The sequence below is a fragment of the Salmo salar genome, chromosome ssa07 (assembly GCF_905237065.1).
Source record: "Salmo salar chromosome ssa07, Ssal_v3.1, whole genome shotgun sequence".
NCBI classification, from domain to species: Eukaryota; Metazoa; Chordata; class Actinopteri; order Salmoniformes; family Salmonidae; genus Salmo; species Salmo salar.
Genome location: NC_059448.1, coordinates 39463889 through 39479681, shown reverse-complemented (window position 1 = coordinate 39479681; position 15793 = coordinate 39463889). Strand labels below are relative to the sequence as shown.

The window sequence follows — 15793 nt, the reverse complement described above, 5'->3', positions numbered from 1 at the left end:
CCTGGTCTTTGGTGATGTCATCCTTAGTCACACACAGGTCCCAAGGCCAAAGCAGTTTAAAGGCTTTCTTACCTTTTACTATTCTGCTCTCTGGATCTCACCAGTCTCTCTCTATAGCTACGCACACACACACACACACACGCGCAGCCCTGCCCTTAAAGATAGGATTCTTCATGACTATCTTTTGTCTCAAAGTAGGTTGAGTAGAAAGGGGAGGTCAGATTTCTAGTAGTAGATACACCTGTCTGGTACACGCTCCCTCAGTCTCTACATATAAAACAGTCAATCCACCCACTGACAAAAGGACATATGATAGAGCGATGATAGAGAGGAAGAAATAAACACATACTCCCTCCGTCTAAACCATCTAAACTGGAACATCCATTTCAGTAATGGGTGCAATGAGTCCAAATACCAGATTGATATAGATTTGAAAAATGTATATTATTTATATTTGAGTATTATAAGATGATTTAATCACTCAATGTACATGCAAAAACAGAGATATGGAAACAAACAATTCTAAAAATCAACCTGCAATACAGTATGCTGGGAAAAGGATAACGATGAGTGGGGTTTTGGGTTAACACTGGTTATTAACACCAACACCTGGATTCTTTTTCACCAATGAGTGTTATTTTAACACTTACAGAGTTAACACCTGAATCAACACTAAAAATGTTATACTGAAAAATCAACACTAGGCAACACTGGCCAATTTGCTGTGCACGCACATACACAAACTCACTCTCTCGCTCCCTCTCTCTGTCACTTCATAATGGCAATCAGAGGGTGGCCGTCATGCTACAAAACAAATTATAGAGATCTGAGACCAGAAAACTCCTTCTTTTCCTCTCGCTCTACCTCTTCCCCCCTCTCTCCCTCCATCCCTCCCTCCCCCTGTCTCTCCCTCCCTACCTCCCTGCCTGAGGGTACCCTGGTCTTTGGTGATGTCATCCTTAAGGTGCCCACGTGTTTCCCAGCCGAAACAGTTTCGAAGAGTTTGCATATATTATGACATTTTGTTCGTTTTGGACTTCGGCGAGGGATTTTTCAGCTGTTCGGGCTCACCAAAAAAAATTCTGGAGGCAAGCCGAAGTCTACACTAGGGCTGTGGCGGTCATGACATTTTGTCAGCCGGTTATTGTCAAGCTAAAGACTGCCGGGCTCACAGTAATTGACCGTTAATTAACATAAACACGTTTAGCATCTCCGGGCCTCCACGCATACAAGCTGCTGATCGAACATCTACATTATTTGCATCATTCACAACCAAAGTTGCCAAATATCTCTAAATCTAGCGTATAGGACCTGTTTCAAATGATCACTTTTACGCTCAACATAGCTACTTTATATTCACACTCGCTCTGGAATGGGGAAAATATCCTTTCTATTTTATTCAGCTAAGTTCAATTATATATTTTACTATAAAATCATATAATATAAAATAATGGCAGGGGACTCACAAGCATTTCGCTACACTCGCATTAACATCTGCTAACCATGTGTATGTGACCAATAAAATTTGATTTGGCTATGTGCCATGCTATGGACTGTAGGCTTGTTCATTTAGCAGACAAGATATGCTTGTAAGTCCCCTGTCATTATTTTATATTATATGATTTTATAGTAAAATAATATGATTATTTATGTAATATTTTCAAGCCAAGGTCTTTTAAAAGAAAATTCCACCCGAAAACTATCTTTTGGAATTTGTTTCATTAGTCCATTGTTGACATAGTCCAAAAATGTTTTGCTTGTCACCAATCAAGTTTAAGATATGTAGCTTTCAAAATTCAGAAATCATCCCTGTATGATTCATTTTGCATCCTGTGATGCAAAACGCAGCATCATATGATGCAAAATGCATCATACAGGGATGATTTCCGTATTTTAAAAGTTCTATATGTTTAAAACCTGATTGGTGACAAGCAAAACATTTTGGGACTATGTCAACAATGGACTAATGAAACAAATACCAAAAGATAGTCTTTGGGTGGAGCGTTCCTTTAAGGGAGTACGTGAACGCAACCCTTCGGTTCGCCTAGTCGACTTCGGCAAGCCACACAGGTCCCTAGGTAGCCTGTGAAGGAGGGAGGGATGGAGAGATCAGGAAGGGAGGAAGGGGTGGATGGATGAAAGAGGGGTCGCCCCTGAGGCACAGTGGGGCCCTGCTCTGCCACAAAGGCTATTAAACTCTAACACTTATTGGCTATTCCTTCTCTCCCTCTATGCATTATTCACACAGATCCAAAAAGACAGAGAGTTAAAAATACATGGACAAGGCCAACACAGTTTAGAGGCTTTCTTAACTTTTCCTATTCTGCTCTCTGGGTCTCACCAGTCTCTTTCTATAGCTACGCACACACACACACACACACACACACACACACACACACACACACACACACACACACACACACACACACACACACACACACACACACACACACACACACACACACACACACAGCTCTGCTCTTAAAGATAGTTATGAAGAACCCTATATTTTGTCTCAAAGTGGATTGGGTGAAAAAGGAGGTCAGATTTTGTGTACTAGATATACCTGTCTGTTACATATTCCCTCAGTCTCTGCATATACAGTGCTATCGGAAAGTATTTAGTTCCCTTGACTTTTTCCACATTTTGTTAGGTTACAGCCTTATTCTATAATTTATTAAATCATTTTTTCCCCTCATCAATCTACACACAATGCCCCATAATGACGAAGCAAAAACAGGTTTTTAGACATTTTTGCAAATTTGATTAAAAATAAACCGCTGAAATATTACATTTACATAAGTATTCAGACCCTTTACTCAGTACTTTGTTGAAGCCCCTTTGGCAGCAATTACAGCCGCGAGCCTTCTTGGGTATGATGCTACAAGCTTGGCTCCCCTGTAATTTGGGGAGTTTCTCCCATTCTTCTCTGCAGATCCTCTCAAGCTCTGTCAGGTTGGATGGGGAGCGAGGCGGCCAGCTCTAGGAAGAGTCTTGGTGGTTCTAAACTTCTTCAAATTTAAGAATGATGGAGGCCACTGTGTTCTTGGGGACCTTCAATGCTGCAGAAATGTTTTGGTACCCTTCCCCAGATCTGTGCCTCGACACAATCCTGTCTCGGAGCTCTACGGACAATTCTTTCGACCTCATGGCTTGGTTTTTGCTCTGACATGCACTGTCAACTGTGGGACCTTATATAGACAGGTGTGTGCCTTTCCAAATCATGTCCAATCAATTGAATTTACCACAGGTGGACTCCAATCAAGTTGTAGAAACATCTCAAGGATGATCAATGGAAACAGGATGCACCTGAGCTCAATTTCGAGTCTCATAGCAAAGGGTCTGAATACTTATGTAAAGGTATTTCTGTTTGTTTTTTAATACATTTGCAAAAAAAATATAAAAAATTACTGTTTTCGCTTTGTCATTATGGGGTATTGTGTGTAGATTTCTGAGGGCATTGTTTGATTTAATACGTTTTAGAATAAGGCTGTAACCTAACAAAATGTGGAAAAAGTCAAGGGGTCTGAATTCTTTCCGAAGGCACTGTAAATCAGTCAATCCATCCATTGACAGAGGGCTATGCGATAGAGGGATAATAGAGAGGAAGAATATACATATACATAGGCATCCTGATGACGCCATTCCTGTACGAGTCCGGAAATGGCTTCTGCGAGAACAGGAGAATGCATATATTATGACAACATTTTGTGGCGACTCTGTCCGTTTCGGACTTCAGTGTTATGTTTCTGGAGGCAAGCCAAAGTCTACACTAGGGCTGTGGTGGTCATGACATTTTGTCAGCCGGTTATTGTCAGGCTGCCGGTCTCACGGTAATTGACCGTTAATTAACATAAACACGTTTAGCATCTCCGGGCCTCCACGCGTACAAGCTGCTGATGCGGCACGCCTTTGGAACATCTACATTTTTAAAAGTCTAATAACTCAATTGAAAAAACACAGTAAATCCATTATTTATTTTAGGCAGGTCTAAAGAAACATTATGATATGAAGAAAATGTATTTCAGAAGAACACAATATGAGTTGGCCTATGTTTTCTGGCTATGTGCCATGCTATTGGCTGTAGGCTTGTTCATTTAGCAGACAGGATGTAAGTCCCCTGACATTATTTTATATGATATGATTTTCTAGTAAAAGAACATAGTTGAACATAGCTGAATAAAATAGAAAGGATATTTTTCCCATTCCAGAGCGAGTGTGAATATGGAGTAGCTATGTAAAGGGGATAGCTATGTAGCTATGTAAAGGGGATCATTTGAAACAGGTCCTATACACTAGCTTTAGACATATTTGGCAACTGTGAATGATGCAAACCATAGTGCCGTGCTGCCAACCACCATTTAACCTCTATTTAAGTATTCACAGCCTATTTTCAGCTCTCGCTCTCCTCGTCCACTAATGTTGTTTCCATGTTTTCCCACAACCCTTTTAAAAATAATTCTGGGGTGCTGATAAAACATAGAAACAGCTCCCTCTGGACAGGAGGTTGGGAAAAGAGAGGAGAGTTCATCTTTCTTCCCTTCTTTTCCCCTCATTCTCTTCCAACCCTCTTGTTCCCCTCTTTCCCTGTATTCTAACAAAGCCCTAGGAGCCAGTAGGAGCCAGTGCACAAAACCTGGGTCAAGTACAGAATTTGAATATTTTCAAATAACTTGTAAAGTACAGAGGTGAGGGTGATTTAGCTTGGGGTTTGCACTTTGGGACTATTCCATCACTCATGGCAACCAAGAGAACCAACCATTGAGTATCAAACTCCCATTAGTCTCCTTACGTTGTTCAGCAACAAAAAAACAAAGCTCTTGTTCATGCCATGCAACCATCTTGCTTTGACTGTCCATATACCATAGATATACAGCATAACGTTAAGAAGACATAACACAGTGCAGTCACTTGCCCTGACCGTCTTGCTTGGACTACCCATAGAGATATACTGCACAATAATAACCAGACAGTTTTTCTCTCAGGCAAAAGCCATGCATGGGGAGCATGTGTCACTCTGACAGGCGGTTTATAAGAGGCAGCCTACGGAGTCATTTTACACATCTCCTCCTCAACCCTGGGGGCCCTCCTTAGAGGGGGCCCTCCTTAGAGGCAGGTGACAAGTCTCAGAGAACAGCCCAGACCCACTTCTAACACACACAGACCAAGGACACTGCTAACACACACACACACACACACACACACACACACTTCTTACACACACAGACCAAGCACGATGCTAACACACACACACACACACGTCTTACACACGCAGCCCAAGAACACTACTAACACACACTTTTTACGCAAGCAGACCAAGAACACTCCTGACAGAGACTTTTAAAACGCACACAATCCTCAAACACACATCCTACATCCATATACGCACAAACACAGACAAACACATAAACCTAACACCTGCACCCCAAATGCACTCCTGACAATCACACACATATTTCATTCACACCCATTGCACAATCTCCTCACACAAAACGCGTTACACACACTCGTGAGTCGTGACACACTTAGCCCAAACACACTACTCTCACACCCCTTACACAACTTCCTTACAGACCTGACCCAAAAACACTTGTTACCCCCATTCTCTTAAAGGGATAGTTGCCCCAAACACACATTCTACCACCAGGCTTTTCCAGAATCAGATTGATTATAAAAACAAACTCTGGTGACCTCGACTCACTCTCAAAGAGCTTGAGGAGGAACTGGTAGACACATCATAACTTATCACGTAAACAAACTTCACTCAAAAAACTGTGTGTGTGTGTGTGTGTGTATGTGTGTGTGCGTGCGTGCGTGCGTGCGTGCGTGCGTGCGTGTGTTCATGAGTGTGTTGCCAGCGGGGCTCGTTTGATGAATCATCAGTACGTCAACCTGGCTGAAAATAAATAATTTCAGACGTAAAATTAGAGCTCTCCTCGTTAGTGAGGGCCTGGTCTTCGCTCTCTATGGTGTGGCGGCCATCTTGTTTGAGACAGGCAGAGAGAGTCTCCGTCTGTGTCCCCCCCTATTCCCTAAGCAGTCCACTACTTTTGACCAGGGCCCATAGGGCTCTGGTCAAAAGTAGTGGACTGCTTAGGGAATAGGGTGCCATTTGGGAAGCAGACAGTCGTTCCTCTCTAATGAGATCTCATGGTTGTTGTTGTTGTTGTTGTTGTTGTGAAGAACCCCTGGCTTCATTATCAGCCACATAATTCTCTCATCATTAAGGAGATCAACAGCACAATCATCAGAGTCCTGAGACTCCTGAGAGAGACACTCTCCCTATTTCTCTCTGTTGATCTCAATCTCTCTCTTCTATCCCTCTCTTCTCTCCGTCTCTAAATCGCTCTCTCTTCCTCTCTCTCCCTTCCTAACTCAGTTCACAGTAAAACAGACACATATTAGCACACTTTCTGTCTGGACCTGTCGAATCACATCCTCAGAAGTCTTGCCTTGTGGCCGTCTGTAACTCTGTCCTTTAAACTTTTCAATGCAGAGGGCGAAATCGTCACGATGACCTCTATGTGCCATGTATGACTCATGAGCATGTATTTGTTAATTCCATTCCAATCTAATTGTTGTCTTCGGAGTGTTATGGAGCAACACAATTGGTTAATAATTCACTGAGCAGTCTTTGAAATGATCCTCTTTTATCGACGTGTTCTTAGTTCAACTACAGAGTGCATGATGTTCCGGGGGCCTGAAAATATTTGCTCTCGCCAATTTGATTCTCAGCAAGACTCTGAAATAATCATTCCCTTACACCCCCTCAATCCTCTTACCTCTTGGCAGTTGGGAGCAGAGAGATTCATGGACAGACTAGGAAATCCAGCTCAGGCAACAGAGAAACGATCTTCTCCTCATCCTATGAGACGATAGTAACACAGTAATACTGAGACTCTGGGTAATATCATACATCGCAGCAGATAATACTGCTCCAGAAGCTGCATTGTAGGAGTGTCGCGTTATCTCTTAAACCTTGACACACACATGCACTCGTGCCCCAACGCACGCATGCACACACAGACACCCCTTATTCCTCCCCAAACATGAATGCATTTTGAATAGCACGGGGAAATTATGGGAAAAGACATCACTAACGTTCCCGTTCTATCTGACCTTTTCTTCAATTGAAATGGTTGGAATAGAATGGATCCCAAACCTGTCTACACAGTGATCCAGAGTCCCATTGATCTAATAATCTACAGTATAATTACCAACCTGGCCCCTCTGGAGCTTCTCAATCAATACCCAACCAGGCAGGCAGGCAGGACAGGTGTAGGCCTGGTTAACCTGCCTTACAGGGGGCAACGGAGGGAGGAGATACCCACAGTCTGTGTCCACTACCAGCCCTGCTCTGTAGAGAGACAGGGGGTGAAACATGGAGCAGCAAGGAGGAAGGGTTAGTGGAGGGAAACGGTTGTGTCTGGTTGGGGTATCCGGGGCTGGAACGTCCATACATCCATCCTCCATCTAATTTCTCCCAGTTTCCACCACCACCATGCTGGTAGTGTCTGATAGGTGCATCTGGGTTCTCCTCTTATTTGAGACAGGCAGAGAGAGTCTATGTCTGTGTCCCACCTATTCCCTAAGCAGTCCACTACTTTTCACCAGAGCCCTATGGGCCCCGGTCAAAAGTAGTGCACTACATAGGGAATAGGGTGCCATTTGGGAAGCAGTCGGTCTCTCCTCTCTAATAAGATCTCCTGGTTGTTGTTAGGATGTGAAGAACTCCGGGCTGAGTGGGAGAGTATGTGTTTGAAATATCCGGGGCAGGAACCTCCATCCATCAACCTCCATCTTGGATGTAATTCCTCACAGTTTCCACCATCACTGGGTTTCCCCATTTGGGTTTACCATGCTGCTCAATGCATCTGGGTTCTCCTCTGTGCTGACTAAGGGAGTCTGGGGGCTCCAGTGGGGAGATTAGCTGGCCCATGCCACCCAGTATGACATCTTCTCCAACATGCTATTTCCAGACGGCAACACACACTGCATCACTCATGAGACATGAAGCAGCAGATAAAGCATCTACATAGTAATGTGATATGGAGCACAATCCATCCTTCCAGACACACAGACACACACACACACACAAAGATACGCTACAATGCACACACACACACACACACGCAGAGAGACAAACATTAACACACACACATACATTAAGTGTACAAAACATTAACAACATCTGGTCTTTCCATGACATAGACTGACCAGGGGAATCCAGGTGAAAGCTATGATCTCTTATTGATGTCACTTGTTAAATCCACTTCAACCAGAGTCGATGATGTATTGTGTATGTGTGCCATTCAGAGGGTGATTTAAGTGCCTTTCAACGGGGTATGGTAGTAGGTGCCAGGCGCACCGGTTTGTGTCAAGAACTGCAATGCTGCTGGGTTTTTCATGCTCAACAGTTTCCTGTATGTATCAAGAATGGTCCACCAGCCAAAGGACATCCAGCCAACTTGACACAAATGTGGGAAGCATTGGAGTCAAAATGGACCAGCATCCCTGTGGGGTCGGAGTCGGGGGGTGCAACCCAATATTATGATGGTGTTCTTAATGTTTTGTACACTCAGTGTATACATACATACACACACACACACACACACACACACACACACACACATACACACAAATGCTACAATGCAAAAACACAGACAGACACACACACAAGCCTACCAATCCCCTGCTCTAAATCCTATTAGAAGAATGAGAGCTATGCGTAGCGACCCAAAATCAAGTCCCTGTGTGTGCCGTTTCCATGACATATTCCTTCCTAAATCATGTTTAATATTATTATGCAGAGTTAGAATACAGCACTGCCGCTCACGCAGAACCACGGCAGTGATATGGTGAGAAAAAGGATACATATGAGAGAGAGAGAGAGAGAGAGAGAAAATGAAAAAGAGAGAGAGAAGAGAGAGAAAATAAAAGAGAGCGAGAAGAGAGAGAAAAAAGATAAAGGTGTATGGCTGAGAATGTCACATGGATCATTAGGAGGCGCATATTTCCACATTGCACTCGCATCGTTCAACCTTGTTCAACTAATGATGGCGGCAACACACACACTCTTGTGCTCGTATACACACACTCCTCTGTTCCAACCACTCTACCATTAATTGGCTTTTGTACCCTAGACGGTAATTGATTTCATTGTTTCTCCATGTTCTAGAAAGCCCAGTCTAGACCAGTCTAGCATAGATCCAATTTTAACAGCAAACTCCCATGACCAAAACCTCATACACACACACACACACACACACACACACACACACAGTCCCCTGGGCTGGGGGCAGAGTGAAGTGGAGTATTCTTCAATAAGATTGATTGCATTTTAATTGGTTAACTTTATCTGCCTGCAGTAGTGAGAGAGCACGGCTTGCTGAAGTGGCGTCTCCGTGTGTAATACCAGAGAATCAATGTCAGAAGCCAGGCTGAGAACACAATAATGGCTCTGACTGACAGACACACACACACACACACACACACACACACACACACACACACACACAGGTCAGGGTAATATCCTGTTGGAACAATGAGCATCCATCTGAGGAGGAGAGGATAAAAGGAGGAGGAGGAGGGGAGATAGCCATGATGAAGCCCAGTCCCTGGCAGCCGGCAATATACTCCATTTACTGTAAAGAGACCCCCTACATCCAACACACAGTGGCTGGTGTTCAACACCTACACACACAGTGCAATAGTATCCGCACGAACACAACACAAATATCCACGGTATGGCTCCGACATCAATGTAAACACAAACCATGACATCACCAACACTGAAACTAGCAGGGTTCTTAAACCAGACCCAGCCTGACTAACCCAACCAAACTCAAGTCAATCTAACCCAGACCCAGCCTGACTAAACCAACCAAACTCAAGTCAATCTAACCCAGACCCAGCCTGACTAAACCAACCAAACTCAAGTCAATCTAACCCAGACCCAGCCTGACTAAACCAACCAAACTCAAGTCAATCTAACCCAGACCCAGCCTGATAAAAACATTAACCCAGACCAGCCTGACTAAACCAACCAAACTCAAGTCAATCTAACCCAGACCCAGCCTGACTAACCCAACCAAACTCAAGTCAATCTAACCCAGACCCAGCCTGACTAACCCAACCAAACTCAAGTCAAACTAACCCAGACCCAGCCTGACTAACCCAACCAAACTCAAGTCAAACTAACCCAGACCAACCAGAAACCAACCCAGACCCGTTCCAGTGTCCTTACCTTGAACAGCCTCAGTATATTGGCAACCATGATGGACACGGAGCTGGCCGCCGCCCCGATCACCCCCACGATCTTATCAGGCTTGGCGAAGATGGGCAGGTCGCCGTTGGCACAGCGTACGTCCGAGCCGTCCTTCTCGATGAGGGCTTGGACAAAGGTCAGCGACTGCTCCAGGGCGTAGGTGTCTCTGGAGCAGGTGTCCAGGATCCGGGCCCCCAGGGTGATGTTGGGGAGCAGCTCCGTGTCCTTGTTGATCAGGTCGATGGCAAACATCATGGCCTCAAGACGATGGATCCCTTTCTCCTTCTTTAGTTCCCCGCAGGGCACGCCGCCGCCCCCCCGGGAGTGCACCGGGAACAGGCCGCCCAGGATGATGTCGCCTTCCAATCGGATGGAGTGGGCGTACTCCTGATTGGGCGCAGTGCCGATGGCGGGGTCCGTGATTCGCTGAGGGGAGGCCAGGGGGAGGAGCCAGGAACATGAGGTAAGGAAGTGGAAAAGGAAGTGGCCTGCGGCGAGGAGGGAAGGAAGGCGTTGGGGTTCCGACAACACCATGGTAACAGTTGGATGGCGGTTGTGGGAGGAGTTACTGAGAAGTTACGGTGGAGAGTGTGGGCGGGATCATAGGTGAAAGGGCGTCAGTCCCCCGGGGGAGGAGTTCGGGAAGGAGTTAGCAGGCCGCTCTAAGATGTCCCGGGCCCATGAGGCATGCATGTCCCAGTAGAGGAGAGAGAGAGAGAGAGAGATAGAGACAGAGAGACTAGTAGAGGAGGTAAGTGCAGCTGCAGTGATGATAATCCTGAACTCACATCTTCAGCAGACCCTGGAAGATACACACACAGAGAACACAAAGCAGTCAGTGCCTCAGTCAGCCATCTACTGGGTAGCACACACAGTCCCTCCCTCCCTCACACACACACACACACACACACACACACACACACACACACACACACACACACACACACACACACACACACACACACACACACACACACACCCACAACCGCCAATCCTATCCCGCTGACAAGTCCATCCTATCCGCCAGTGCCAAGCCTGTCAAACACAAAGTGCCAAGCCTGTCAAACACATCAACAACGCTCCAGAATGAATTATTCACGTGGACAGAGTGAAGGTTACTCAGTGTGTAATCATTCAGTCACTCAGTGAACATCTACTGGTTCTACACCTGTTTGACTGACAGCTGCATGGGAATCCAAACCTGGAAGGTGTCACCTCAGCTACCTAATCATTATCATCAGAAACAGTACAGTAATGATGTAGCAAGCCATCCTAGTATGTGAGTCAGTGAGAAGCGGCAAGGCTTTCGTGGAGCAGGTTTTGGAGTAACTCTCTTTTGTTTTCTTGCTGGTCTAATTCCCGCTTTGGACTTCCTTCACGAATGGAAGTGATGTCATTGCTGGCCAATCAGATTAGGCTACTGGGTGCCCTCTTTACCTCAAAATATAATATCCACTGGCCGGCCTAGTTTATCTGTAGCCCACTAATTAACTTTTAGCATTCATATCATATCACATCACATCAATATTCCTCAGACAAAACAAAGGCATGAGGAAAAGACAATCACCGAGAGAGAGGAAGAGGGCCTTCCTAATAGTGTGTTTGACCGGTTATGGTTTGACCACACCCGCTTCCCCAAAATAGTCAAATGTGTGGATATTCATCTGAGTTGGATAGAAGAGCATATTAACAACATCACAATGTGGAAATATCAATGAGTTTCACATTCGTAGCAATACTGTACATATGGCAGTATTGGCTAAATAAGTCTAAACTTCCTCCTGCGCGACATGACCACTTTTGCGCGCGTCCGTGTGCGTTCCAAAAGGCACAGATGCTGCGCAGTATGCTTGTGTGGGCTGAACCGGCTGCGCATTTCTGGGATGCTGAGATGCTAGGGAACTGCTGCATCATTGCATATAAATAGCCTAATGTATATTCGGGACATCGTGGCAATATTTCTCCCTCCCTGCCCCTCCATGTACCCATATTTCCATACATATCAATATCACCTTTCCACACATCCAGGACTTTCACATACATTGAGTGTACAAAAAAAAAATCGAAAACATTCCTAATATTGAGTGGCCCTCAGAACAGCCTTTTTGCCCTCAGAACAGCCTCAATTCATCGGGGCATGGCCTCTAAAATATGTTGAAAGCGTTCCACAGGGTTGCTGGCCCATGTTGACTCCAATGCTTCCCACAGTTGTGTCAAGTTGGCTGGATGTCCTTTGGGTGGTGGACCATTCTTGAAACATACGGGAAACTGTTGAGCGTGAAAAACCCAGCAGCGTTGCAGTTCTTAACACAAACCCGGTGCGCCTTGCACGTACTACCATACCCCGTTCAAAGGCATTTAAATATTTTGTCTTGCCCATTCACTCTCTGAATGGCACCCACACACAATCCATGTCTCAAGTGTCTCAAGGCCTATAAATCCTATTTAACCTGTCTCCTTCCCTTCATTTACACTGATTGAGGTGGATTTAACAAGTGACATCAATAAGGGATCCTAGCTTCACCTCGATTCACTTGGTCAGTCTGTCATGGAAAGAGCAGGTGTTCATAATGTTTTGTACACTCAGTGTATGGTTGCTAACTATACTCTTAGGAAATATATGAATCATTTACCTTGAAAGGATAACATTACTATAGCACTTTACCAAGCACTTTAACAAAACAATATATATATATAATGTACTTGGGTAAGGCACACGCATTTTAATATAAAACAGTACACTTTTATGGCTAGGTTATATTCCTAATTGGCTATTCAGGCTGTATTCATGCGTACACTGTAAACCCCAATGTGCTGTCTTTACTCAAAACTTTTGAGGAAATCCATTGCACTTAATATATTTGAGTACAGTAATTGTGTAGTCTTTACTCAAAACTATAGTCACTGTGAGCCTGTAGGGGTTCCAGATTTGAGTTGTATCAGCTTGAACATTTTGAGTAACGCCCCCACTAAGCCACGCATCCACTATAATTTCCCAGTGTGCCTTGCCTTTTCGAGTGAATTGTAGTTACCACCGATGACTGTATTGTTAGTGACAGAGACATGGTTGTTGAATTCATTCCATTTCAGTCCTGTGGTCTTCATCAAGTGAGTTCCTAGGTGAATGTTATTATAATTAAACTCTTTATGACAATACATAAGGCCTTGTTTTGAGGCTGAACAAAATTCCAGTTACTTTCCCAGATTTAAAAAAAAATCCTGGTTGAAGGATTTCCAGGAATCTTCCAACCACAATTTCTGGAAAACCTGGGATATTCTCAAGAACTTTGCAACGCTAACTGCATGTCACATTACGCTGGCTTGCAAAGTGACGCGTACTTCCTATTGGAAACCAGCCAGAGATGGGCTATTCAACAGTTGCAATTCTTATTCAACGACACTCCAACATAATGAGGAGACTACCTAAGCCATTTCAGCTGGAACAACCATTTCAGTAAGGTAGTGCAAAAAATTATTAGATTATTTTTGAAAAAAATATGTTATTTATCTTTATTTAGCATAAGATGTATCTATCAATCCATCCCTCAACCTACATTCAAAAACACAGATATTAAAAACATTTTTTTTTTAAATCGACCTGCAGTAGAGCATGCTGGGAAAAGGTCATTTTGTTGTTATTTGTTATAATAACTTTTTTTTAAATAGAGCTGATGTGATTTCTCATTTAGTTTTGAGTCAGTACCACATAAACATTTTAAGTAATAATGTATTTTCATTGACTTTGAGTTCGACTTACTAGAAGTATTTGAGTTAATAATGGCTTGGGGTTTACAGTGTAAGAATGGATCTTTCAACATATTGTTTTCTTTTACAGAATTGTATTTCACTTCTGCAATAAAACGTTATCACTTTCGATCCTGCTCGGGTTGGAACGTGTGACTCACTAATAAGAGAGAATTGACAGAACGGTGGAAATTCCAGCAGTGTGATCGTTATTGTTGGCAGTAAGATGAAGGGAGTATTACCCTGCGAGGCAGAGGCTGGCACATTTCACTTTTTAATTTACACAAATCACTAGGTGTCAGGCTGCACCATCCGCTCTACCGGTCATTATATTAGGTTTTCTCATGTACAGAGACGTTCTCTGGAAAGCGCACTGCTCTTTCCACAAACTGATGGCTTTTCTCTCTTTTTCGCCTCTCTCTCTCTCTCTCTCTCTCTCTCTCTGCTATTTTCTCCCCCTCCCTCTGCTCGTTTCTCTCTCCCCTCTCCCCGCCCGTTCCTCCCCCTCCTCATTCGTTTCCCACCTCTCACCGCACACGTTGTATATGACATCTGTTTTTTTTTGCATTCAGATCACAGGCAGGTAAAGACACCAACAAACGGGAACGAATCAAACACATCCCAAATCCCCCCAACGGTTCCCCACGAAATTGACTTGTGATCCTCCAATTCCCTTGACCCGTTCTGGCAGATGAGAGAAGCAACGGAACTCCCTACAGAAGACGTGGTGGAAGTGGTGTGTTAGTATGATTTGTTGCGGGGATAGATCGGGTTCAATGTGGGGTACACCACCACCCTCTGAAACACACGACTGATTAAAGCAGTGGCATGAAGCAGGCGGCTGTGGAATACAAATCTGGTTTGTGCTCCAAAGAGAAATAACGACCTAATGATGTCTTCATGGTAGGCTACATTTAATTAGATAAAAACGTTATCAAACCATAATGTTTTTTTTTTTTCAATATAACATTTTTGCGTCTAGAGATTGAGACAGCGTCGTTCATGTGTGTGAAATAATGCGTCCTTTTTCAGTGAGCTCTGAAAAATCACACTATTCATATCCCAATTATTTGCATCTAATTTTCTCATATTAATTACAACTAATTATATCACAAAACAAGACGTTTGGGCTACGGATAAGATCAGATGTATGGATCGTTCCTAAATGCCATCAGAGGGGATGCTGTTTCTTGGCGCGCGGAACAGAGCAGAGAGCGCATTCCTTTTGGGTCAATATCGGAACTTCGTTGCGGAGCTCAGCAGTTTCCTTTCCTTTCCCAAACCCGAACCCTCTCATTTAGCTACAGGTCACAACTGACTAATGATACAGTGTGGACTGTCAACATCAACTATGCATATCGATAATGAAAGGATAAATAGTTATTTACGGGCTAATTTGCAGAACCATCGAGGGTAATTAATTTAACAATGAGGGAGAAAAAAAATGCAGATGGGGGAAGAGCGATGGATTCTTCAGATAGAGGAAGATTGGGGAAACCTGGAAGAATGATGTTTGATGGGACCTTCTCAGACACGAAAACTATGAAACGAAATATGTAATTTAAAAAAAAATGCCTACCTGCTTTTCCGTGACTTGATTGAGGGTTCCTCGCGCCTTCGCATCCCACTCACAGATGCACGCGCCTCTGGTTTTCGGTGCTGAAAGGGACAGCGCATGCAGCCATCCAGCCAAGCAGCGAGCGCGCGTCTCCGCCAAAATGAATCACAAAAAAAACACCCACCGGCAGCGATTGGTCTCCCAACTCTCTCTCTCTCTCTCTC

The 15793-nt window shown here is 44.1% G+C and overlaps 1 protein-coding gene across 2 annotated transcripts in view; it reads right to left on the bottom strand.

The window, feature by feature from the left end:
- The window catches only part of LOC106609203 (metabotropic glutamate receptor 8), a 264733-nt gene extending 249006 nt beyond the window's left edge, over window positions 1-15727 (bottom strand). For both annotated transcript variants that reach the window (XM_045721976.1, XM_045721975.1), the window contains exons 1-2: window positions 15591-15727; window positions 10247-11069 (exon numbers count right to left, since the gene is read on the bottom strand). In XM_045721976.1, coding sequence (XP_045577932.1) covers window positions 10247-10801 — 555 coding nt within the window. In that variant the 5' untranslated portion in view covers window positions 10802-11069; window positions 15591-15727. The remainder of the gene's footprint in view (window positions 1-10246; window positions 11070-15590) is intronic.
- Window positions 15728-15793: the final 66 nt, after the last annotated feature.